This window comes from Chiloscyllium punctatum, chromosome 48 (assembly GCF_047496795.1).
Source record: "Chiloscyllium punctatum isolate Juve2018m chromosome 48, sChiPun1.3, whole genome shotgun sequence".
In the NCBI taxonomy this organism is placed as follows: domain Eukaryota; kingdom Metazoa; phylum Chordata; class Chondrichthyes; order Orectolobiformes; family Hemiscylliidae; genus Chiloscyllium; species Chiloscyllium punctatum.
Window position 1 is genome coordinate 57,813,821 of NC_092786.1, and position 27,792 is coordinate 57,841,612.

A 27,792-nucleotide genomic window follows, 5' to 3' on the forward strand; every position below is an offset into this window, starting at 1 on the left:
TCACAGCATATTCATTTGGCCATTCACAAGGTACTTTGCACCCATTTGCAAAACTCTTGGGGTCCAATATTAGATGCGATTTGGAAAACGGACAATTGCTAAATAATTCTAAATATGCAATGAATTATACTGACGCCAATTTAGGATTGCCTTTGGGGCTTGCAGTGTGATATATGTGCATGTATGAAAGCAACATATATTAATATATAAGGCCTTATTTGTAGGCAATTCTTAGAAAGTTCAGAAAAAGTATGAAAAACAGTCTGCCCTATGCATCCTACTGGCTATCAGCCATATAATTCAAGAGGCAAAAATACAAAGAGAGAGTGTAAGAGATAACAAGGAAAATTAAACACCAGGAATTCCTCACCAACCTTCAAGCTCTATGAAAGCAGTGTCTGGGATTAACAATCATGGGTCTTCTCTCTCATAACAATCTGATGCTGTGGAGTCATGCTAAAACCCAAGTATGAAATTTCCACCAGGTAGCCCAGGAAATGTCGTTAGGGAAATATGCCACGTACAATTCTTTCAGATGACTTGTCCCTAACAAGTCACTCTCACCGATACCAAATTGAGCAAATTCAATCTTGTGCAAGACATTTACTCACCTGGAGCAAAGAGTGACATGTCACCCAGGGGTAGCATTCACCACATAGAACACAGCTCCATATAGCCTGCAAATTTATGTCCAAATATGAGCCAACTCATGAGAAATCTCACCAATGCAAGATCACATTTTTGAAATCTTACAAACATTTCAAGGCCTTTGAAAACCCTTGGTTATTCCTCATCTGAGGAACTGTATGGGGTTGGCTAAAAAGGGTGCCTTTCCGCAGTGACTCGTGAGCATGCAGTTAGAACACCCATCTGTGGATTTCTCAGGAAGTGCATTTGCAACTCAAGGACAAAGATAAATTTCAGTGCCTGACTGACATCCAGCTGACCAAAGAAAAAAAATTAAAAGTTCGACCAATGACCACGAAGTGAATACATTAAGTTTTAAAAGCAAACCGACAGAACAACAAAATTCTATAATCTTTCCCAGCATGTCTCTGCAATCATCTGCATTTGAAGACAATCACCACAATACCTTTGTGTTTGTTGGGTCGTCATTTAGAGCATTGTGTCTATATCAGACAGAAAACAGCAATCCAGCTTAATCCCACATTCCTGTTAGTAGCACCTCAAGTGCATTTTTAAAAAATGTGATGGGTTTCTGCCACTACCATAATTTCTGATAGTGAGCCATAGACTCCCACAGTGAATGATTACTCAAGTTCCTACTAATCCTTCCAACAATCACTTCAAATCTATGACCCTTGGTCACTGACCTTTTTAATGAAAACAAGGCTTTCAATCTAGTCTATCCAAATTCTCACAACCGTGGACATTTCAAACAAATCTCCCACCCAGTCTGCTCAGTTCCAAAGGAAACTCAGCATATCCAATCTTTCTTCAGAAGTAAAACTTTCATTCCTGGCAACATTCACAGAAATTTCCTCTCTATCCTTTCCATCTTATCTATTGTCTAATTCAGTGCCCAGAATTCAAAAGGCTTATTCAAATAAATCTTTTATAAGGTTCCAACATAATCTCTGTGCTCTTATACTTGAGGCCTTGGCCATTAAGGTACAGAACCCTTTCTTAATCATTTCATTTCCTTTCCAGCCACCATCAGGGATCTCTATTATATATTCTAAATTGCCTATGTTGATCTATTTTTTCAGAATCTTACTATATGGATTCCCTAACCTGCCCAAATTTCTTTGTTTCTTATCTCTCCAGATTTAATGCTGTGCACCACCCACCAGTGTGCCTACCACACTTAGCAACACTGTCTATTTAAATTGGGGTTAAAGTATTGCACTCCTATCAATTTATCAAAACAATGCACTGAATGTCTACTCTTCTACAGGAAGGGACATAAAGTCACCCTTTAAAAGTTGGAGTCACTCAGCTTTATCACTATCACAGTGCTACTGTGCCAAAAGCTATCAACACTATACTAAAGCAATGAGTTACTATCTCTTTAATGGGCAATATTTATAGATACTGAAAACCCCATTCTACTTCATAAAGATGTACAGCACGAAAACAAACCCTTTGGTCTAACTCGTCCATGCTGACCAGATATCCTAAATAAAACAAGTCCCATTTGCCAGCATATGATCCATTTCCCTATAAACCCTTCCTATTCATATACCCATCCAGATGTATTTTAAATGCTGTCATTCTACCAGCCTCCACCACTTCCTCTGGCAGCTCACTCCATATAGGCACCACATGCTGAATGAAGAAGTTGCCCATTATAAATCTTTCCCCTCTCATCTTAAATCTATGCCTTCTCGTTTTGGATTCCCCCACTCTGGGCAGAAAAGTACCTGTTTATTTCCCCTATCCATGGCCCTCATGATTTTATAAACCTCTATAAGTTACCCTTCAGCCTCCAACACTCGAGGGAAAATAGCCACAGCCTATACATTCTCTTCCTACAGCTCAAATCCCCCAACCCTGGCAACATTTTTGTAATTCTTTCCTGAACCCTTTAAGGTTTCACAACATCCTTCCTGTAGCAAGGAGACCAGAACTGCACACAGTAATCCAAAAGTGGCCGAACCAATCCATCCAATCCAGAAGTGCATAAATGTTCAACTATAGAAACAGGTCATTCAGCCCATGTCTATGTTCATGATGAAAACTCCACATAATCGTTCCCTACTCAAATGACACATTACTTATTTCTTACATCCACGTGTAGTTATCAAGCTGTGCTTTAAATACATTAATGATCATTAATCATGTGACAATATATTCTCACCACAAAAATTACACAACTAACATTACATATCAGTATTTCAATCAGTGAAGCAACATGCAGGAATCTGGAGACTCCAGGGACACCTATTCTTAAATGTCTTGACATATTCCTGTGAAATTTTCCATCAAACAGAATTGCTCATATCACATTAGTGATAGACCTGAGTCATAAACCATATCTGGAAGGAATAAATTTAATAATTTGACTGTATGGTATTCGCAGCTCAAACAGGCAACACCAAATCGGTCCTCATGAGATGTAATCAACTTGAAAGACTAAACTATTTCTCTCTATATTCATATGTCAATCTGTTGAGTACCTCCAACACTTTGTCTTTAGTCGAGATGCATGGATCTGCAGTACTTTGCTTTTTGTTTCATAGCTATCAAATTTAATATAAATGATTGTATTTACTAAATTCAGAAGCTGATTTCATCCTAGTATACCGCATGGTCTATCTGCATAAGATTATTCAGCACTGAGCTCAAGGTTTGAATTCAAGCTGATGACACATGGGAGTATTTTACAATAGTCAGCAAAACCACTTCTGATTTTGATGACAATTTAAAAACTTTTCAACCTTGTTCTTGCTTTTGAAGTCACCAGAACAGCTTTTCCGAAGAAATCAGGCAATATTTCTTCTTATTATGCTCAGATTATCACCAGGATTAGTGTAAAGTGAGTTAGAATTTTGGATACTGTCGGATTGAGGAAATCTTTTATCACTGTTTAGTTGTAACAAATGCTATTTCCTGAATGTACCATCAATTCAACACCGCAAAACAAAGAGTCTTTGGAGTGTGCTTCAAGAGGGAGTATCAAACATCCAATCCATGGAACAGTTACACCCACTGCAATGTACAGTGCTGGCTCTCCCAGGCAATGTTCTGTACAATCTACAAGACCTATGCTATAAATATCATCACTGCTTCTCTCATTTGGCAGGTGAGATGGAAAATAACAACTGTGTACTGAGACAAATAATGTTTGACTGGAGTGGCAAGTGGACTAGGAAAAGAAACAGGTTGATCATGGTACTAAGTACTTACTGCACAGCCAACAGAAACAGATGAACACAGGAAAAGGAGATGACAATCCAGCTCCACTCCAACAAAAATCACAACTCATCTGCGATCTAACTCCATATACCCACCTTTGTCTCAGCCCCCTTTGTACCTTCGGTCCTGGGGATTCATCACCCTTTGATGCCAATACTCCCTTTATTACTGTTACTTTGCTCACATTAACTTTTTTGCACCCTTGATACAGTATTAGTTTCTTTGGGATGCCTAGCTTGCTATGCCCTTTCTCTGTTGTGAATACTGACACAAAGTAAGTACCTTATTTTATGATATCACTACTACTTTAAGGAGTGTACAATGCTCCCTGCAGTATGTTTTCCAATGCAAATTTTAACTCTGTTGGAAGCACCTTCATTTTCTAGTTTGTACAAAATGCTTTGCCATTTCTCCATGAGGCCAGGATCGTTTGAATTATGGAGGTTTAGTGTACCATTGCTCTTTTCAGTTTCACATTGGCATTTCACTTTTAGTTGAGAACACCATTACGTCTGCAATGCGATTTATGTATGCATTAGTATTATTTTACGGCTTGGACTTTTAACTAGTGGCATGAGATTTTGGACAGTGTGTATGAGAGGTTTAATAACTAACTTGTAATTCTTACTTGTTTAAAAAAAAAATCATGGTTCCAGTATGAGAGGGGAGAGCCCGGGATGACAATGGAAATTTGTTTGCATTGGGAGTTTTAGAAGCACAGTAAACACCGAGTATTAGCTTGCTTCCAATTTAGAAATCTCAGGACTTCTTTGTTCGCTTTGGCGAAAAACTCACTGTGGAAATCTTCTGTCTTCACTGCAACACAGTCATCCAGGTAATAAAAATATAGTGCTATACAAAATCAGCTGATCTGACTACATCTTTGGAGAAAGAAGCATGAGTGAAGGGTTGTAATGGTCTCTAAATGATAACAGTTTCTCTCTGTTGATGATGCCACACCCAAGTTTTCCAAGTACTTTCTGTTTTAACTTCAGATCGCCAGTATGTTGCTTTTATTTGACAGTTACCACATACACCTGAAGATCAATATATTTTCATATCAATGGGATCGGATTTGTCACCAGGCAGTGTAGATGCAGGACATGTGTTGATATACAGTATATCTATCATCCCCAATAAACAGATAAAATACATGGATACACTGGAAAGCAGCTAAAGATATTGATGTCAAGCACGTGTAGCTCAGTGCTTGAATGTCTAAGCACTAAGTCAATTAAGTTTGAGGCCCTTGGCCGAACAGTTAAGTGGTACTAGCTTTGTAATGGTGGGAATAATGTGATAATTTTTCTGTATAACCTTTTGGAATTAATGTGCTAATTAAACTATACACTAACAATATTTTCAAGTATTTAAATAAAACACACACTTGGGTTGAACTAAAAAATTGATATTGCTTTTCATTACTTTGTTCTTTCTCTGCTTTAATTCCCCATGATAGAGAAATCTGAGGAGACTCAAATTTAACAAACTAGGTCTTTACCCTGATAAACGAACAAAATGATGGAAGAATCTTTGTCTTGCTATATCATTAACTTAATTATTAGAGGGTAGAGAGCAGTTTAGCATCAGTACCAGTGGAAGGCAAGAAAAGCCAAACAAATGGGAGCACAACCATCTAACACATGAGATTCACCACAACAAAAATTTACATTCTCAAAGGGATAAAGTCTAGTGAACTCATGTGAGAAAAGTGGTCTCCTCTAAAGGACCAATAAATGATTGGAAGTTACGCTCTACCTCAACCAAACTCAGACAAAAAAGGCAAAAATTGACACCAAGCCACCTTTTAAACAAGTGACCAACATTTTGTTCAATGTACCAATTTTAAGAAGCAAATTAAAAGAATAGAAAGGCTGTGAAGTTTAATTTTGACATGGGGCAGCTGAAAACACAGCTGGCAGCAGTGAGTGAAACTCGGAGGAGCGAACCAAAGGATGGAATTAGAGGAACAGAGAACATGCAAAGTTCCAGGGCTGACCGTTAACGTAGACAGGGAAAGGGGGGGGAATCTACGGCAGGTTTTGAACAGGACGATTGGCTTCGGGTGCTGAAGAGTGCCAACTTCGGGATCAGTGAGCCACGGAAATATAACGTGTAGCAGGTGGTAAGGAGGACGGTATTGTGACTCACCCCAACAGCAGGAAGCAAAAGGGACGCCCCAAACTCCCCTCAGAAATTAAATGCGACCAACCTGCATTTGTATAGCACCTTTAGCATAGTAAGAGACAGATACAGGCAGTGATAAACGGTCAAGGTTGGGGTAAGCTGCCTTGGGCCCAGCTCTAGTTGTTTTCTTTACCTTCACATCGTCGTCCTCATCCTCGCCTTCCCATCTGTCCACGATCACCGGCTTGTTCACCGGCCCCTGCGTCTGGAAATCGTCGTCTGCGAACAGAATCGAAGCCGGTCATTAGTTTGAGGAGGGGAAAGGGGCAAAACGTGAGAATGGGGTCGGGGGAAAAGCCAGAAGGACACTCTCGGCGCCATTAAAGCCGAGACACAAAAAGCGGCGCTCACCCCAGCCGTCCGAGTCCGCCATGGCCGCCTGCCCGCTCTCGCCGTCACGCCGGGGAACTGTGGGATACTGGAGGACTAGGTATTGTGGTATACTGGAGGTCCCAGCTGGGGGACTAGGCATTGTGGTATACTGGAGGTCCCAGCTGGGGGACTAGGCATTGTGGTATACTGGAGGTCCCAGCTGGGGGACTAGGCATTGTGGTATACTGGAGGTCCCAGCTGGGGGACGAGGCATTGTGGTATACTGGAGGTCCCAGCTGGAGGACTAGAAGTCCGCCCACCCCAATAGCATCACTGGGCTGGGCTTTTAGTGACACTAGTTTAAAGGGGGGAGGGGGTACTCTCTTTGTATCTATCTAACATATTGTTACTAAGGGAAGGATGAAGAAGCTATACATGACAAGGGAAGGCGTACAATGTACAATGTGGTAAAGATTAGCCAGCAGAGGGTAACTAAAATAAATCAGGCTGGGGTATGAAATATCAGGGTAAACTGGTTAGAAATAAAAAAATGCAATAGTTTTTTTCCAGATATGTAAAAGAGAGACAAGATTGGACATTGGACTGGTGGACAATGAGGCTGGGGACTTGGTCATGAAGAGTATTGCGCGCAGGTTTGGGCCCCATAGGACCTGAGGGCATCGCCTTAGAGTAAAAGGGAGACCTTTTAGAACAGGGATGAGGATAAACCAGCCAGAGAGTGGAGAATCTATGGAATTCTTTGCCACAGAAGACTGTGGAGGACAGGTCATTGACTATATTTAAGACAGAGATAGATAGATAGATTGGTGAGTATCAAGGGTTATGGGGAGAAAGTGGAAGAGTGGGTTTGAGAAACTTATCAGCCATGATGGAATGGCAGAGAAGAATCAATGGGCTGAATGGCCTAGTTTCTGCTCTTATGGTCTTAACAAAGCAATGGCAGAGGAACAGCGAATAGAAACTTTGCATCAGTTTTCACTGGGGAAGACACCAGCAGGTACCAGAACATTAGGACAATTGGGGGGAGGGGGAGCAGAGGTGGAATGTAATGGCCACCTTTAAGGGAAAGGTACTGGGGAAGCTGAAAAAGTCTAAAGGGGAATAAATCATGAGGACCAGATGGACTACATCCTAGAATTCTGAAGGCGACTGCTGAGGAGATTGTGGATTGGTGGTGATCTTCCAGGAATCACTGGAGGCAGAGAGGGTCTCAGGGGATTGGAAAATAGTTAATATAACAACCCTGTTTAAGGAAGGGGGCAAAAGGCAGGAAAGTGTAGACCACTATTAAGGATTAGATTGTAAAATACTTTGAAGTGCATGGTAAAATAGGGCTGAGTCAGTATGACTTTAAGGGGAGGTCATGCCTGACAAATGTTAGAATTTGTTTGAGATGGTAAGGAGCAAGTTAGACAAAGAAGAGCCAGTGGATCTGGTCTATTTGGATTTCCGGAAGACCTCTGACAAGGCGCCGCACAGGACGCTACTAAATAAGATGAATCCATGGCGTTAGGGACAAGATACTGGCATGGATAGAGGATTAGCTTAAAAGGCAGAGAGTGTGGACGAAGGGGTCTTTTTCAGATAGCAGCCAGTGGCTAGTAGTGGAAGTCTGCAGGAGTTAGTTTTCGGACCATAACTATTCACTTTATGCATTAACGATCTGGACAAAGCAATGGGAGAGTATTGTTGCTCAGTTTGGAGATGGCACAAAGTGTAGGGGCAGGTAGTGTTGAGGGGGCAGGTAGTGTTGAGGGAGCAGGGGGGCTACAGAAGGACTTGGCCAGGGTAGGAACATTGGCAAAGAAGTGGCAGATTGAATACAATTGAATTACAAGAAGGCAGGAGAATAAGGTTGAGAAACATATCAGGATGATCGAATGGCCTCATTAGAGTCATAGAGATGTACAGCATGGAAACAGACCCTTTGGTCCAACTAGTCCATGCCAACCAGATATCCCAACCCAGTCTAGTCCCATTTATCAGGACTTGGCCTATATCCCTCCAAACCCTTCCTATTCATATATCCATGCAAGGACTGTAACAAACACTACCATTGGGCAAACAGGCAGAAAACTAGCCACCAGGATACATGAACACCAACTAGCCACAAAAAGACATGACCCTCTCTCACTAGTATCCTCACTTACAGATGAGGAAGGACACCACTTCGACTGGGACAACACATCCATTCTAGGACAAGCCAAACAAAGACACGCATGAAAATTCCTAGAAGCATAGCATTCCAACCGGAACTCTGAACAAACAGCGAGTTAGACCACAACTACCACCCCCTGAGAAAAAGAACAGGAAGTGACATCACCAACCCAAACATATAAATAGAAAGCAGGAATTTTCAGCAATGCTTCGCTTGAGGCCCACTGAAGATATTACCTAGTAGGGTAATGAAACATCTGGAAATGAACTTTCAAGCTCAGCGAGCAAACCTACATCCAAAAATCTCAACCTGAGCTACAAATCTTCTCCAAATTCACTATTCATATATCCATCCAGATGCTTTTTAAATGCATCTGGTAATTGTACCAGCCTCCACCACTTCTTCTGGCACCTCATTCCCTACACACAGCACCCTCTGTGTGAAAAAGTTACACTTTAGGTCCCTTTTATATCCTTGGGACTCCCGCACCAACCGCCCCGTGGCTGAACACTTTAATCCCCCCTCCCACGCCGCCAAGGACATGCAGGTCCTTGGCCTTCTCCATCGCCATACCATGGCAACACAACGCCTGGAGGAAGAGCGCCTCATCTTCTGCCGAGGAACCCTCCAACCACAAGGGATGAATGCTGATTTCTCCAACTTCCTCATTTCCACTCCCCGCACCTTTTCTCAGTTCCAACCCTCAGATCCAGCACCGCCTTCTTAACCTACAATCTTCTTGCCCCCCCCCCCCCCCCCACCGGCCTATCACCCTCACCTTAACCTCCTTCCACCTATCGCATTCCCAACGCCCCTCCCCCAAGTCCCTCCTCCCTGCCTTTTAGCTTAGCCTGCTTGGCACACCCTCCTCATTCCTGAGGAAGGGCTAATGCCTGAAACGTTGATTCACCTGCTCCTTTGATACTGCCTGACCTGCGCTTTTCCATCTACATACTTTTAAGCTCTGATCTTTAAGTGGCCCTATTCTCTCCCTAGTTACCCTTTTGTCCTTAATATATTTGTAAAAATCCTTTGGATTCTCCTTAATTCTATTTCCAAAGCTATCTCATGTCCCCATTTTGCCCTCCTGATTTCCCTCTTAAGTATACTCCTACTTTCTTCATACTCTATTAAGGATTCACTCGATCTATCCTGTCTACACCTGACATATGCTTCCTTCTTTTTCTTAACCAAACCCTCAATTTCTTTAGTTATCCAGCATTCCCTATACCTACCAACCTTCCCTTTCACACTGACAGAAATATACTTGCTCTGGATTCTTGCTATCTCATTTCTGAAGGCTTCCCTTTTCCAGCCGTCCCTTTACCTGTGAACATCTGCCTCCAATCAGTTTTTGAAAGTTCTTGCCTAATACCATCAAAATTGGCCTTGCTCCAATTTAGAACTTCAACTGTTATGTCTGGTCTATCCTTTTCCATCACTATTTTAAAATGAATAGAATTATGGTCGCTGGCCCCAAAGTGCTCCCCCACTGAAATCTCAGTCATCTGTCCTGCCTTATTTCCCAAGATTAGGTCAAGTTTTGCACCTTCTCTAGTAGGTACATCCACACACTGAGTCAGAAAATTGTCTTGTACACACTTAAGAAATTCCTCTCCATCTAAACCTTTAACATGGCAGTCCCAGTTGATGTTTGGAAAGTTAAAATCCCCTACCATAACCACCCTATTATTCTTACAGATAGCTGAGATCTCCTTACAAGTTTGTTTCTCAATTTCCCTCTGACTATTTGGGGGTCTATAATACAATCCCAATAATGTGATCATCCCTTTCTTATTTCTCAGTTCCACCCAAATAACTTCCCTGGATGTATTTCCGGGAATATCCTTCCTTAGCACAGCTGTAATGCTATCCCTTATCAAAAATGCCACTCCCCTCCTCTTTTGTCTCCCTTTCTATCCTTCCTGTAGCATTGTATCCTGGAGCATTCAGCTGCCAGTTCTGCCCATCCCTGAGCCATGTTTCTGTAATTGCTATGACATCCCAGTCCCATGTTCCTAACCATGCCCTGAGTTCATCTGCCTTCCCTGTTAGGCCCCTTGCATCGAAATAAATGCAGTTTAATTTATTAGTCCTACCTTGTCCCTGCCTGCCTTGACTGTTTCTGTAGAGATTGAAAGCAGAGTTAATATTTCAGGTCAGTGTGACTCATCAGAATCTTATGAAGAAGGGTCAATAGACTCAAAACACTAACTCTGTTTTCTCTGCACAGATGATGTCAGACTTGCTGAGTTTCTCCAGCAATTTCAGGTTTTGTTTTCGATTTCCAGCATCTTTATTTCTGGCAGCATGTGTCACAATTGAGTCCAACATGACTGTAGGTTGTATTCTGAAGAGTCAAACTGGACTTGATAGGTCAACTTCACTTCTGTCACCACAGATGCTGCCAGACCTGTTGAATTTCTCCATTTTCATTTCAGACTTCCAGCATCCATGGGACTTTGCTTTTATTTAAGCTGGTTTTAAGCAAGGTCTTGAAGAAGTAGAGAAAGGGAGAGAGGGTTAGGGAGAGAATTCCCGAGCAGCTAACAGTATAATTGGGGATATTAAGGAGCTGAAACCTATGTAGAAAGATGCGGCATGTTGTACACTTGAAGTTTCATTACATTTTCTGTCCACGTTAATTTAAATCATTAGATGTACATTTCTGAAAGCAGAAACTAAGGCAGCTGGTGGAATTTGAATTCAAGAAGAATTTGGAAATAAAACAAAAGCTAGTCTAATGGCTAACACATTACCAGTTGATTGTTGTAAAAGTCACTGGGTTCACTCATGTCCTTTGGGGAAACATCCTGACTTGGTCTGTCCCACATCACTCCAGACCGCCAGCAATATGGTTAAAAATCACACAACACCAGGTTGTAGTCCAACAGGTTTAATTGGAAGCACTAGTTCATCAGGTGGTTGTGATGAACCACCTGATGAAGGAGCGTCGCTCCGAAAGCTAGTGCTTCCAATTAAACCTGTTGGACTATAACCTGGTGTTCTGTGATTTTTAACTTTGTACACCCCAGTCCAACACCGCATCTCCAAATCAGCAATATGGTTGACTCTATACTGCTCTCTGGGCAATTGTCGGCATGCAATAAATGCTGGCCTTGCTAGTGCTGCCCACATTCAATGAAAGAATAAGGAAAATAACATTACATATGGCTGTGGATAATAAATGGTCCATTATTTAGTACAATTTTCTTACCACCATCTTGGGCACATCAGCTCACTTGATCAATCCAAATATTGGATCAAAGAGACTCCAGCTCAGGCATATTCTGGCTCTATTGATTCTGTGTACTGACAGAATACATTGTGGGATGTCAACTGCTTCATTGTTTTAACTTCTAGTCCCATGTCCTCTAGACAATCTGTAGCATCATCAATGACCATTTCTGACTGTTCTCGTAAGGTCAGAAATGGGGATGTCGAATGCAGTCTTCAATTCTGTTCATAATGCATCAGATTCTGAAGCCGATGGTGCCCACATTTAGCTCAATATGTTTTCTGACTCATACAGCCATGATTGTCTCCTGCTATCTCTTAGACAGGCCAATATTTTATTTATTCTTAAAAAAGTGAAGGTCCCGGAGGACTGTGCTTCGTACAGGCCCACTTCACTCCTCCACTTTAAAATCCTCTCTAAGACTCTCACATTAAGGCTGGAGACTGTGTTACCCACTATTTTTAAAGAGAATCAGACAAGCTTCATAAAAGGCCGCAGATCCTCCAATAAGGTTAACATTAATGTAATTCAAGCATGCCAACAACAGTCAATACAGGAATTGGTGATTTTCTAGATGCGGAGAAGGCATTTGACCGAGTTGAGCGGCCATACCTTTTCTATACTCTGGAGCAGTTTGATTTGGGTGAAATCTTTATAAGATGGGTACAGGTTCTCTGCAGTGGCCCTCTCACTGCGGTCATCACCAATGGGGTACAATCAAGTAATTTTAACATTTTTTAGGGGTAGACGGCAGGGCTGTCCCCTTTTGCAACTCCATTTTACGTTGGTGATTGAACCATGAGCAGAGGCCATTCATAGTGATCCTAATATATCAGCTCCAGAAGTGGGGTCAAATTACATAAGATTTCGTTGTATGCAGATGATGTCCTAATATTTTTGTCAAATCCAGCAGTTTCAGTGCCTCGCCTGATACAATGCGTCTGCGCGTTTGGCACCTTTTCAATGTACAAAATTAATTTTGCTAATCAGAGGCTATGCCTATGGGTGGTCTTAGATTTTGAGGGCAAACATCGATTCCCATTTAAGTGGTCACAAGGGGGGTGGGGGTGGGGTTTGTGTATTTGGGCATTTTCATTACTCCAGTTCTGGATCGGCTGTTCAAAGCCAATTTTGTTCAATTCTTTGACACAATCAAACAAGACCTTCAAAGATAGGAGGCGTTTCCTGTCTTGTGGTTGGGTCGGATAGCGCTTATTAAGATGAATATTCTCCCCCATTTGCTATACCCGCCATGACTTCCTTGAGGATCTAAAATCTGGATTAGGCTATTGTCAGGAGCAACCATTTTATGCATGCTTTTACAAACTACAAAATGGCTTCTTAATGCAAGTAAGAAAATAACATAACAAAATGGCTTCTAGGAGCAATGGCATCTTACTCTGCTGAAAACTGCATTCCTGAATTAATTGAAAGATTAGCAAACAATGCCCTGTTCATAGTATTCAGACCACTCACAGAATTTCACTGCATTCACATTTGGACATGTTGAACAAATTGGGTCAGTTTGGTCTTGCGATCAGGGACATGCTTCATTAACTCTAATTCCCGGGGTGGGTCCTGGTTTAGGATGACGCAGGCCACTCGTCCCCATGATATTGGCTATGAAGACTGGATACTTCATTTTCAAAAGAAGGAAAGGTCTGTAATAAATGGGTGGTGTGCTGGGGACACTCAGGAGATGTTAGGGGCTCAGCGGGTATCCAGGAACAAAATCCCCATCCTCAAAAAAAGATATGCCAGACATAGATTCTACTTAGAATCCTAAGGCTAAGTTCTTTATTTTACTGTATTGTTGCTTTAACCCTGTTTATCTATCCCTCAACCTTAGTGGCCTTACACTGTTCATCATGAGCATAGACATGGGCTGAATGACCTGCTTCTATAGTTGAACATTTATGCACTTCTGGATTGGATAGATTGGTTCGGCCACTTTTGGAATACTGTGTGCAGTTCTGGTCTCCTTGCTACAGGAAGGATGTTGTGAAACCTTAAAGGGTTCAGAAAAGAATTACAAAAATGTTGCCAGGGTTGGGGGAATTTGAGCTGTAGGAAGAGAATGTATAGGCTGTGGCTATTTTCCCTCGAGTGTTGGAGGCTGAAGGGTGACTTATAGAGGTTTATAAAATCATGAGGGCCATGGATAGGGGAAATAAACAGGTACTTTTCTGCCCAGAGTGGGGGAATCCAAAACGAGAAGGCATAGATTTAAGATGAGAGGGGAAAGATTTATAATGGGCAACTTCTTCATTCAGCATGTGGTGCCTATATGGAGTGAGCTGCCAGAGGAAGTGGTGGAGGCTGGTAGAATGACAGCATTTAAAATACATCTGGATGGGTATATGAATAGGAAGGGTTTATAGGGAAATGGATCATATGCTGGCAAATGGGACTTGTTTTATTTAGGATATCTGGTCAGCATGGACAAGTTGGACCAAAGGGTTTGTTTTCGTGCTGTACATCTTTATGAAGTAGAATGGGGTTTTCGGTATCTATAAATATTGCCCATTACTATAAAGTCAAGACTATAAAGGGAAGGCTGTTTAAGATGGGTAATTCTATATGTGTGAAAACTTTCCAGAGAAATCTGACAGTCTGTGGAAGCTTTTGGCGCCTTACAAAAAGACATTAATTGATGAGCAGTGGCCACTAGCTGACCCTAAAAGTATTCAATTGATTAAGTCAGTCCAGCAATTGATTTGGCAATTAGACTGTGGCAGCAATTCTGTGACAAAAGCCACAAAGAATCAGTTTTGCGCTCATGGCAGGATACTGCCACCAAACTGAGAATTGAATTAACTAATAATGGTAACATGAAATCTATTGAGTTCCTCGAAATGAACGTGCTCAAGTTAAACATAAACAGAAATGAAAGGAAAAGTCATCGGTGACTGGTAGTTAAATGTTCAATGGTTGGCCACTCATTTGTCTTGTTCGTTGTCAGGCTGTTGATTAGCGGAAGTTTTACGTTGAGTTTATTTTTGTCGTATCTGTTTGGCTTGACTTGCTTCATCTTGCTTTGCTGATTTTTGGTTTTTTTTCTGATCGTTTTGTTTGTGAAATATGAAGGGTGGTTGCTACCTTTGTCATGTTAACAAAAAGTAAGAAAACTAGCCAGTGACACAGTTCTTGCACACTTGGTTAAGCAGCTATGTGCCACAGCCAAGATTTATAAAGGTAATAGTCCCTAACTTTGACTTTTGGAATGTGTGTATGTATGTGCGCGAGAGAGAGAAAAAAATCAGCGCTTATTGTTCCCTGCAACTTGCAGAGAGTTGAACTCTTGCAGATTTGGTTTGGATGCACATTTGCTTGTTGGTGATTGAATGTTGCATTGTATTGCCTGGAGACCCAGGACTGTCTTGGATTTGATTTACATTTTGGAAATTTAACATGATTTCTTTTAGGGTTAACAATCCTTCAGTGATTATGAAATGAAATATTAACACCGGTTCTTCTTACAGGCCATGACTGCCCTACTGTCAGTTTCTAACTAATCTCTTTTATGCTTACATGAAAGCTAACCTTATTCAATTTCAAATCAGTTTAATACAGAGGAAGGCAACTTTTTTTTTTGTTTCTGACTCGTTTGTTTCCACTTAATTTTAAGACTGCTGTGTTTCATTGGTGATTATGATGTGCCAGTCGTAGCTTTATTTTATATCAAGTCCCCTCCCTCAATGACAATTGAAGTTTCAGTTCAACATTTGCTTGTGATAAATCATGTGATAAAATTAATATCCTATGGTTAATATCTGTATCTTTGGATTCAGCCATTATTCATGCATTAGAGGTTTTTTTTGTGATCATGTGAGGAGACAAGATAATGCAGCTGCAGTCATTTCACGACCTATAGCTTTGTGAATGAGCAATGACTGGTCAGGACCGCTTAAGGAACCTAATCTTGGATTTAAATTAAGGGACTAGACCAGGTAATTATAGTGGATTTCAAAGTTGGAAACTGTATACATTTTAAATATTGAATACTGAATATATGAATTTCCAATTCATATTGATGACTTTTAAAATGTCTTAGTTACTCGTTCAGTTTCCACCTCTGAATTACAGATAATGATTTTATTATTTTTAATAATCAATTGCATTAGGCCAAATCACAAAATCAAAATTAGTTGGCAGGATCGCTTGTGTTTTTTTTTCCTTTACACATTGTCAGTGGAAAAGGTGAGGACTGCAAATGCTGGAGATCAGAGCTGAAAATGTGTTGCTGGAAAAGCACAGATTCCTGAAGAAGGGCTCATGCCCGAAACGTCGATTCTCCTGCTCCTTGGATGCTGCCTGACCTGCTGCGCTTTTCCAGCAGCACATTGTCAGTGACCTGTCTCATTGCCTCATGGTTAATTTGAAGCATGGCTGCATTAATTTGTTGTTAACTAAAGAATGGAAAGCTACCTGACTGGCCAGTTGAAGAAATTCTGTATCTGACTGGGGGATAGAGGCATGTATAGCAGATGGAACTCCCAAAAGCTGGGAGGTGACTGTGAATGGGTGTATGAAAAATAAAAGAGACGTGTGATTAAAAAAATAATAAAAGGGACATGAGAAACAGTGTAAGGCCACTAAGGTTGAGGGATATATAAACAGGGTTAAAGCAACAATACTGTAAAATAAAGAACTTAGATTCTACTCAGAATCCTAAGCCTATGTCTGGCATACCGACCCCCTTTTTTTGAGGATGACCTATGGTTTCATCCTGGGTCCCTTCCTTTTCCTTATTTATATGTTGCTCTTTGTTGATAATATTCATAAGCACAAGGTCAGCTTTTATGGGCATGGCATCAATACTCAGCTTTACACCTCCTCTAGCTTTCCATCCTTTCCAATCCCTTCACTCATCTAACTCTCTCTACTACACATGCTCCTCTTGCTCCCTCCCCCCAACTCTCCCACGCTTTAGCCACCTGGAACGCCCCCATCCCTCTCACACATTATATTTTCTCACTTTCAAAAGTCTTAGAAATCTACTTCCATTTTGGTCACCTACCAATCTTCTATATTTGCCAGATTAAAGTCATTTTATAGAAAGAAAAGCTTATATTTGTATTGAACCTTGTCCAGAACATCCAAAGGGATTCAAATCAAAGCGTTCCTGACATGAGGCACTGCTAATAAGTCAACACACCCTGCAAATATGAAAACAGCAAAGTTCTACAGAGAGTAGTGAGATGAATGACTTTGGTCATTGCTCTTTGCTAGTGATGTAGACTGAAGTATATTGGCAAGAGCAAAGAGGGAACCCCTGTCCAACATTTAATAGTTAAACTGGCAAACAGAAACAACTTAGCATGTCAGCTAAATCACTTCATTAACAATTCAATCTAGAATATGTGCTTCAAACTAATATGGCAACTGAAAGATTACATAGTTATACAAAGCAATCACAGATTGCTTACTTTACCTTAATTGACTTCCTTTAACAGTTAATGATTTCATGAAGAATTCCTTTTGAATGAAGCACTAGTAAAATATTAGCACTTGTGAAAACAAATCCCAGCAAAGATTAGCACCTTCAAAGGGGTGGGAGATAAACTAAGAACCACATTCAACAACAAGAACTTACATTTATATAGCTCCTTTAAAACAAAATATTTCAAGGAGCTTTACAGAAGTGATTTTCAAATTATTACACACATGATATGGTCAAAGAGGTAGGTTCTAAGGACCAACATAAATTAAGATAAGAGAGTTAGCACATTTCCGGTAGATAATTCCAAATACCGGGGCCGAGGCAGTTAGGCAGGGTCATTAACAGTAGAGCAATGAACTGAAGACCTCAGTTGGAGAAATAAAAGCACTCAATTGATTCTGATGGTGAATTTAATTCAAAGCAGAAAACAATTCTTTATTAAATTACACACAGTTGAAGGATGGCCAGGAGCAATAATGGAAAGATTTGCAAGACAAACAATGCATCTCATCAATATGGAAGGTTTGCAGTCAGTCCAACACACAACTAAAAATGTACTTATGCAATGTTAGGCAGACACATTAAAGGACCGAAGATGAAATGTATTTTACAGATAAGCTTCTCTGCTTGAATATAAAACAGTACAAACAACACAAAATAATATTCCAATAACTCTTCCTGAAATAACTTCTCCAGATGATCTTCCTATAAACAGAGAACATTTCATTAATAACCAGCACATATGATCCATGATACAGTTTTAATTAATTGTTTTAATATCAATTTTGGAGTAATCTTGAAATGGTCATTATTCTGAATTAAGAACTCAGGCAGGATATCTAAAAGATCAAAGGGGTGGGTTTTAAAAGGAGGTATGAAAGGAAGAGAGGGGGCAAGGTTAAGGAAAGAAATTTGATGCATTGGAGGCCTAACGTGTACTTTAGAAAACTTGTCAGCTGAGCAAAGCCACATGAATAGCTGGGATTTGAAATGAAATGAAATGAAATGTACAGGTGCATTAGGTAAAAGAGAGATTTGGCAGGTGCTTAGCTACCAGCAGAAATCTAGAAGTAGCAAGATTCCGACAGTGGACATAAATGGAATTGTTTATTTGCTTCCCAGAATTAACAATCTTTAGCCGCAAGGATGAAACATTCATCAAGAAATGTCAGCAAGGATTTTCTTTTTTAAATACGTAGTCACCTAACATCCTAGTTGGGGAGGGGTGTAATTTTGACATGTGCTCAGGACATGGTAATTGACATCAATTATCCAATATTACTGAAAACTGGAGAAGGCAGTGGCAATGTCACTGAACTAATAATCCAGAAGCAAGTCCCACATCAGCAGCAACTGGGCAGACAATTTAGGAAGAGGAGTAGTAGTTGCCCATTCAACCCCTCAATCCTGTTCTGATATGATTTTGGCTTCAAGTCCACTTTTCTGTCTATTCCTTACACCCGTTGACTCCATTCTCAGTCAATGTTATCTTTCTCTGCCTGAAGAAATATTCAGTGACCCTGAATCCACTACTATCTAAAGAAAGAGGGCTCCACAGATTTCACAGTCAACTGAAAGAATGAAATTTCTAATCTGTATTTGGGAGACCCCTTATTTTTAAGTGGTTTCCTCCCGTTCTAGTCTCTTCCACAAGTGAAGCTTAATTCAATTATTAAAAAGGTGGAATTGAAAGCTAATTTCTTTAATAGTGACAATAAAACAATCAGTTGTCAGAAAAACTTATTTGGTTCACTAGAAGGAAGGAAATTATTGCCTGGTCTGACCTATATGCAATAATGTTGGCAGTTCTCCAGTCATCTGCACCTCACTGTGGCCAGAGAGTATTTGAAAATTATTGCCAAGGTCCAGATATCGCGTCCCTCAGTATCTGCTTGCTCTTAATCCTAATCTTCATGCTCCTTGACATCCATGGTTCTTTAATCTTGGTCTCACCCTTTGACTTTATTGGAACATGTTTGTCCTGTATTCTCGCTAATTCCTCTTCAAATGCCTCTCACTGCTCTGACACAGCTTTACTTGGAAGTAGCTGTTCCTAGTCCACTTGGAAAAATTGTATCTGATCTTAGTAGAATTAGAGTCGAAGAATGTGGTGCTGGAAAAGCACATCCAGTCAGGCAGCTTCCGAGGAGCAGGAGAGTTGATATTTCAGGCATAAGCCCTTCATCAGGAAGGGAGCTTGTGGGCGAAAGCAGCTGACAGGTAAGTGGGAGCCCAGTGGGGCTGGGGGGAAAGGTAGCTGGGAATGTGATAGGTAGATGAAGGTGGAGATGAAAGTGATAGGTCTGAGGGGAGGGTGGAACAGTAACGTGGGAAGGAAGATAGACAGGTAGGACCGTACAAGAGAATGGGAGGTTCGGACTGAGATAAGGTGGTGGGGGAGGTGGTGGGGGGTGTGGGGAAGGAAGATGGGGAAACTAGTGAAAGCCACATTGATCCCATGTGGTTCAAGTGATCCAAGATGGAATCCTTCCACATCAGAGAGAAATTTACCTGACTGCCTGCTGCTGCTGCCTGACCAGCTGTGCTTTTCCAGCACCACATTCTTCGATTCTGATCTTCAGCATGTGCAGTCCTCACTTTCTCATAGTAGAATTAGTCTCTTTCCCCAGTTTAGAGCTTTAATTCCCAGCCCATCTTTTTCAGTACCTATCCTAAATCTAATTGAGTTGTGGTCACGATCTCAAAAATGCTCCAGTAGTGATACACCTCAGAAGTCTGTTGGTTTCCAGAAATCAAGGTGATGAAAGATAGAATTGAAAGTAATGTTCACATACCTTTACAGTAATTAATTTACGGAGTTACATGCTGTATATATGCTTCTCCTCACCAAAACCCAAAATCTATTTGTTCCTTTATATATTTTATTTTCTGGTGAACCTATTCAGAGTTGCTATCACATACCTCTGTACCCCCCAACCACACAGAAAGACCCTTAACAATCACAGACATTTACCAATCAACCAAATCAAGTAACAGAGATTATATTACATATCTCGAAAGTAGGTGGGTTTTTCCTGACAATCAACAACTGATTCATGGTCATCATTGGACACTTAATTCCAGATTTATATTGAATTCCAATTTCACCATCTGCCATGGCAGGATTTGAACCAGGCCCCTAGAACATTACTTGGGTCTCTGGATTAATAGTCGAGTGATAATACCACTAGTCTATCGTATTCTTACCATCTGGGTGAGGTGGGACATGAACAGTTAATGCCCATCACCTGAATTCAATGAAATACAATAAATATTCAATCAACTAGGTCATGAATCTGAGAGGTTTAAGATGATAATCTAGATCTTTGGCCCCAAACAGCTGAAGGCACAGCCACTTCTGGTAAAACAACTAAAATCAAAGAACATCAAAAGGCCACAATTAGAGGAGCACAGAGATTTCAGATGATTATAGGATGGAAACAGTTTACAATTTTAATATTGAGGCACTGCCAAACAACTAACATTATTGGCGATGATCAGACTCTCCACACAGCCCCATGCCCAGCAGTACAAACACTGACCGCCAGACTACTCAGACCTCTTGGCAACGTGGTAGTCCACAAACACAGCAACACACTAAAACAGCAGCTAATGAACTTGAAAGACCCTATACAGACAACGAGCAAAACTAATGTCATTTACAAAATACCGTGCAAGGACTGTAACAAACACTACATTGGACAAACAGGCAGAAAACTAGCCACCAGGATACATGAACATCAACTAGCTACAAAACGACATAACCCTCTCTCATTCTCTCATTAGTATCCTTACATACAGATAAGGAAGGACACCACTTCGACTGGGACAACACATCCAATCCTAGGACAAGCCAAACAGAGACACGCACGAGAACTCTTAGAAGCATGGTAGTCCAACCAGAACTCTATCAACAAACACATTGAGTTAGACCCCATCTACCCACCCCTGAGAAAAAGAACAGGAAATCACATCACCAACCCAAAGAAACCCAAACATATAAATAGAAAACAGGAATTATCAGCAGTACTTCGCCTGGAGGCCCACTGAAGATGTTACCTAGTATGGTGACAAAACATCTGAAAATGAACCTTCCAGCTCAGTGAGCAAACCTACATCCAGAACCTCAACCTGAGCTACAAATCTTTTCAAAACTCGCTAAGTACAAACAAGTGCAGAGTCCCCTGTCAGATTAATCACTTCATAATATTCTAAAATGTTTTTAATTTTATTGGAACATTTATGAGTTGTTCAGCTTTTGCTGATAGTTCGGTATCATTGAAAGCTCGTCATAACCAATTAAATAATGGCGAGTAAAGCAAGCAGCATAGATGTCTTTAAGGGATTTTAAATAAGCACAGAATGAAGAAAGGAATGAAACATATGCTATTAGGTGAAATAGGGAAAGAGTAAGCCGATGTAGAACACACAGCATGGATGTGTTGAGCCTCATTGTTGTATGTTCAAAGTTTGTGAGAAGATTTGTAGCTCAGGTGCTCGTTGTTGTGGTTCTGTTGGCCGAGCTGGGAATTTGTGTTGCAGACGTTTCGTCCCCTGTCTAGGTGACATCCTCAGTGCTTGGGAGCCTCCTGTGAAGCGCTTCTGTGATCTTTCCTCCGGCATTCATAGTGGTTTGAATCTGTGGATGAGTGCCATGCCATGGATGAGTTCTCAGAGAACAGCCAGGGAATTCCTAGAGGTGTGGCACTCACCCACAGAATCAATCAATAAGCACATCGACCTGGACCAATATACTGACCACTGCAGTGGACAGCTGGAACTGACAACCGAAAGCGGCAGATTCAAACCACTATAAATGCCGGAGGAAAGATCACAAAAGCGCTTCACAGGAGGCTCCCAAGCACTGAGGATGTCACCTAGACAGGGGACGAAACGTCTGCAACACAAATTCCCAGCTCGGCGAACAGAACCATAACATCGTTGTATGTTTGATATAACGCGCTGGCCAAAGAGCCAGTGCAGCTCTACCTCTTATGTCAATTGCTGTTTTGTGCCATGATGTGAGCACCATGTCCAGAGCTTTCTTCTGAAAGTCACCGAGCTCTTGCCTCTGAGCAGGAGTCACAGCTACTGCCTGCTGATAATTAAACATGCGAATCTGTGTGGGACTGAATACAACCTGCACAGAAAGAAAAAAGGAATTAGGAAACACCTAAAAAAAAAAATCCCAGTATATCTGGTGACAAATTGGATTGGAAACTACTTTAATAACCTGTCACAAAATTGACCCTGGTGTTAAATATAGAATTGTAACTAAATGATCCAGGTTTTCATGGAGACCAATGTTGTGTTGCCTGGTCTCAATCAATTTAGTGGTATGGTCAACGACCTTAACGTCACTGGGTTACGTGAGAGAAAATGTTCTTATGGTTTCTGTTCCCCGATTATTATTCCTTTAGGAAACTCACATCCTTGACTGTGATATTCTGGACCATTGGAGACCCTGCTAACTCACCTTTGAGGTTTATAGATGACAAATCACCAAAGACCACATGGGAGCAGGCATCTGTAGAATGTACAGTGCTCTGGTCTGACTTCACCTTGAGCATTGTGTTCAATTCAGGTCAACAAGATAAACAGAAACATTCAAATTTTGGAACATGTGCAAAGATTCACAGCACAGATCCTGAGTATAAAAGGGCCATGAGAAAATAAGGTTGCAACTCAGGCTTTTTGGTCTGGAAAAAGAGGCATTTGATCACATTAAAGGAGGATAAATAGCAGTATAATGGAATAGAAGAAAAAAAATCAGAAATGTTACTTCGAATGAAATTGAGAAAGTAGGATGACGGGTCACAGGTTGAAATTCTAAAAAATCATTTTAGACCCAATTCTAGGACAATCGTTATCAATGGCTGCAATACATTTTCAAATGTAAGACAGAGGGAAAATTCCTAGAATAAATTTAGGGAATAATTAGATTGTGCAGTAATGGATTTAGGGTCTTCTCAACAGACATAATGAAATGGGCCAAATGGCCCTAGTCATCTGAAATTATTTTATGACCACGTAAAATGTCTTTCCAACAGTTTTAGAAAAGTCAATGAAATAAAATTCTCCATTTTAATTATTCAAAATTTTAATTACATTATATGGATTGAAGGATAATGTTCCACACTTACTGAAAATTTCTTTGGCGAGATAGTAGCAACAGCAACAGGAGTGAGTCCTTCAATTTGTTCTTTAACCAGAGCTGACAGTACAATATCTGGTAGTCCAGCTATTGAAGTGACAAAGACGGAGTGAGAATAATAATTGTAAGATAGTAAGTACATTCATTCGTGCAGTAACTGTTTATACTCTATTACAAACTTCCAGTTATGCTGTTTGACCCATGTTTCCAACATTTTCTGTTTTTATCTCAGATTTCTCGCATCTGCAATATTTTGCTTTTGCACATGTATAATGCAAGCCTATAAAAACTGAAGGCATTGTGGATGCTGGAAATAGAAACAAAAGCAGAAATTGCTGGAGAAGCTCAGCAGGTCTGGCAGAATCTGTGGAGAGAAATCAGAGTTAACATTTTGGGTTTAGTTGTGATAAAGGGTCACTTGAATCAAAACATGAACTCTGGTTTCTCTCCACAGATGCTGCCAGACCTGCTGAGCTTTTCCAGCAATTTCTGGTTTTATTTGTTGTTGTTGTGCAAGTTTGTTTCTATATATTGTAAAGTGGCATATACAGCAACAGAACCAAGGCCCAAAAAGAGATCAATCTTTATTTAAAATTTCATTTTGCTGTTTAAGAATAGGAGATTTCTTAAATTTGTTCAGTTATAAGCTATTCCACTTTTTTGGATCCCAGCACCCAGGTTATCAAGGACTTCCACTATATTATACATGTTGCTATTCCTGTTCAACAATCACAATGAAAAATATCTGGGTGACATCACGCTCCATCAATTTTTCGCTACCCCATCCTTCACCCCAAATCCTTCTTATTTCCTGACAGCAATCATTCAAATTGTCCCAAGCTTCTGATAGCTTCACAAGGCAACACGTTTTCACACAATGAGAGAGTGGGAAACTGGAGCTCTCTCCTGACAAAGGCTGTGAGAATGCTGGGGGTAAACCAAAACATCAAGATTTAGGTGTTGATAGTGTACTAACCGGAGCAAAAACCTAAGGAAAATGGATCAAAGGTGGGTAAATGAAATTGAAATACATATTAGCAAGATCTAACTGAATGATAGAACAGGCTCCAGCAATCGTGAGTATGGAGTCATGTAATAGGAATTCAAGGACTTGCATTTAAATAGTATCTTCCAAGACACTGGCAAGTCGCAAAGCTCTTTGCAGCAAAAGAAATATCTTTCTGAAGTTCAGTCATTGTTGTAATGTGGGAAACATGCCAGCCAAATTGCAAAGTTCCGCAAACAGCAGTATGATATATCACCACATAACCTGTTCTTCCAGACATGGTGGTGCGTGTGGACATTTTTCTTAACAAGCTATGATGTTTAAATTTATGAGATGTTTAAATTTACAAAACAATGTAAAAATAATGGCTGCTTGCCTGCAACAGAACCAATTTCAGTGAATTCTTCAGATCTCCAGTGGCTGACGTCTCCGAATGTCAGAGAGCGAGTGACAAGTTTGGCCAGGGCTGCCAGCTGCTGCTCGTCACAGGATAGGCTCAGTCTTCCGGTCCACAAGACTGCCATACTAAGACAAACCAGCACAACACAGCATCTCACCAGTGTGTCCAATTTAGAAATAAAGGCTTTTTTTCAATTAAACAGAAAAGAGAAATAAAATTTTTAGCCAGTATTAAAACAGAGAGGACATTAGAATTTAAAACTAACAGTAACTATTAATCACTAATATTTAACAGATGGTCCACAGAAATACATTAAATGTGTGTGACTGAAATAGTCTGTGCTGGTGCCAGTACTCCCCATGATCCCCTTCCACCCAACTTCTTTGTCTGGAGTTAGGTCATAGATCAGCCAAGATGTCAGTGAACTGCAGAGTAGGTTTGCAGGGGCTCTGTGCTCTATCCCTATATCACACTCTCACAATACAGCCTCGTGGATTAGGAGAAAGTGAGGACTGCAGATGCTGGAGATCAGAGTCGAAAGTGTGGTGCTGAAAAAGTAGAGCACCACAGGCAGCATCTGAGGAGCAGGAGAATCGACGTTTCTGGATTCCCGATGAAGGGCTTATGCCTGAAATGTAGATTCTCCTGCTCCTCTGATGCTGCCTGACCTGCTCTGCTTTCCAGCAGCACACTCTCGAGCCTTGTGGAGTATGAATGCAAACTGAATACTTGATTTTAAAATAAAAGGAGCTGAGAGGTCAGGTGACCTTTCCTTGCCTGGAACTATACAAAGCTTTTGAACTACTCTTTATGTTTAGACAAGTCATCAAAATGCAAACAAACTCTCTAGATATAGTACACAGAACAATTTGGCCCATGACGTTGTGTCGAACATGACATCAAATTAAATTAATCCCTTTTGCAGGCTCTTGGTCCATATCCCTCCATTACCTGCATCTGCACGTGCTTATCTAAAAGTCTCTTAAACACCGCTATTGTATCTGCCTCCTCCACCACCACCCTTGGCAGCATGTTCCAGACATCTACCACTCTGTGTAAAACAAAACTTGCCCCTCACATCTCCTTTGAACTTTACCCCCTCACCTTAAATCCATGTCCCCTACTATGAAGCAGTTCAACTCCACAAAGATTATGACTGTTAACCCTATCAATGCCTCTCATAATTTTATAGACTTCTATCAAGTCTCCCCCCTGCCTCTGTTGCTCCAGAGAAAACAACCTGAGATTTTTGAGCCTGTCCTTATAGTTCATATTCTCTAATCTAGGCAGAATCCTGATAAACCACTTCTGCAACCTCTCCAAAACCTCACATCCTTCCTGAAATGTGGCAACCAGAATTGAACACAATACTCTGTGTGGCCTAACCAAAGTCTATAAAGCTGCAAAATGACATCTTGACTCTTGTACTCAATTCTCTGACCAATAAAGGCAAGCATGCCATATGCCTTCTTTACCATTATATCTACTTGTGTGGCCACTTTCAAGGAGCTATGGACTTGAACCCCAAGATAACTCTGTGCATCAATGTGTTCAGGGGCCTGTCATTAACTGTACACGTTTCCTTAGTATTTGATTTCCCAAAGTGCAGCACCTCACACTTACTCCTATATCTCCAACTGATCTATATCCTGCTGTGTCTTTTGGCAACCTTCTACACTATCCACAACTCCACTGATTTTTGTATCATCTGCAAACTTACTTGTCAATGCATCTACATTGACATCCAAGTCACATATATCACAAACAGCATAGAACCCAGTATGGATCCCTGCAGAACACCACCAGTTGTGGATCTCCAGCTTGAAAACACCCTTTCACCACTACCCTTTGCCTTCTACGGGCAGGGCAGTTCTGAATCCTCGCAGCCAAGTCACCGTGTATCCATGGAATATATCTTTGAGAGATCACTAAATTGCAAAAGACCCTTGCAGTGGTTAATGGTTGCCTGCTTCAAATCTCTCTCCCCCCACCGACACCAACGAAAATCTGATCTCATGCAATTTAAAGCAGCATATCATGTTGGTGTCAGCAAATACAGCTTTAAAGAAATCGTTTTCACAATTTCAGACATTTCAGATTTGGAGTTGAATTCGAGAGACTGTGTGCAAAAGACCCCTATTTTATCAGACTCACAGATAGGCGAATCATGGACCCAACTTTTTTCATAATGATCAGTCACTAGAAACCATTTGTGTAGACAACAGACAGAAAAACACTGCTCATATGACAGAAATTAGAATAAAGAGAGGACATTCTCTAAGGCACATTTTTGGGGCATCAAGAGTAAGATCCAGACCAGGAAATGAATAGGGTCATGTTTAAGGACCATTAATAGGCAGAGAATTTGGGATAGTGTTTATCTTTCTATTTGGAGAACACAAACCAAGCTTTTACTATGGAGGTTCAACTGCACCTCAGCAGGTGGTGAAAGTAAAATCTCTTACTGCAAGCAACCAACCACAGCAAATTTGTCCTCCTTAAACTCCAGAATCTATCCTTCAGAAGACCAAAGGAAAATGTCACAAGCCTGTAACATTTCATCTCAGAAAAAGCAGTGTGACAGAGATCTCAAAAACTTTCAAAATCTAAATGCAAACCTTTTATAGTTACATTGCGTTTCTTGAGATTGTGCATGTTTATGGTTGTCTGCATGAGTGTCTGAATGGATGTGGTTGCAAATATATTCAGGTGCTGATAATAAATCCTTGTTTTTTAAAGCCTACAGGTAAACCTGGTTGTCCTCCCACATTCTACCGTCCGTAAATTTGCAGCATCTTACTTTTACTTTTAAAACACATCAATCTTCAATCAGTTGAGAGATGTAAACAGGAGAACTGTTCCTATCATCTCTGACCTATCTGTTCCTATTTGAAATCGAGCCACATATATGGTCCCAGCTCAGCCTTCCACCTTGTCAGCTGCTTTGTGTTTGGAACCATTAACATGTGAAAACACAAGGAATTCTGAAACACT

At 40.8% G+C, this 27,792-nt stretch overlaps 2 protein-coding genes across 2 annotated transcripts in view; both read right to left on the reverse strand.

The window, feature by feature from the left end:
• LOC140469077 (eukaryotic translation initiation factor 3 subunit J-A-like) overlaps nucleotides 1-6,566 on the reverse strand; it is a 29,567-nt gene extending 23,001 nt beyond the window's left edge. The window contains exons 1-2 of the mRNA XM_072565334.1: nucleotides 6,418-6,566; nucleotides 6,200-6,285 (exon numbers count right to left, since the gene is read on the reverse strand). Coding sequence (XP_072421435.1) covers nucleotides 6,200-6,285; nucleotides 6,418-6,538 — 207 coding nt within the window. The 5' untranslated portion in view covers nucleotides 6,539-6,566. The remainder of the gene's footprint in view (nucleotides 1-6,199; nucleotides 6,286-6,417) is intronic.
• An 11,077-nt stretch (nucleotides 6,567-17,643) lies between these two features.
• Nucleotides 17,644-27,792, reverse strand: part of strc1 (stereocilin 1) — a 53,750-nt gene continuing 43,601 nt past the window's right edge. Inside the window, exons 22-25 of the mRNA XM_072564856.1 lie at nucleotides 24,775-24,923; nucleotides 23,382-23,479; nucleotides 22,228-22,378; nucleotides 17,644-17,943 (exon numbers count right to left, since the gene is read on the reverse strand). Of these exons, the coding sequence (XP_072420957.1) occupies nucleotides 17,846-17,943; nucleotides 22,228-22,378; nucleotides 23,382-23,479; nucleotides 24,775-24,923 (496 nt within the window). The 3' untranslated portion in view covers nucleotides 17,644-17,845. The remainder of the gene's footprint in view (nucleotides 17,944-22,227; nucleotides 22,379-23,381; nucleotides 23,480-24,774; nucleotides 24,924-27,792) is intronic.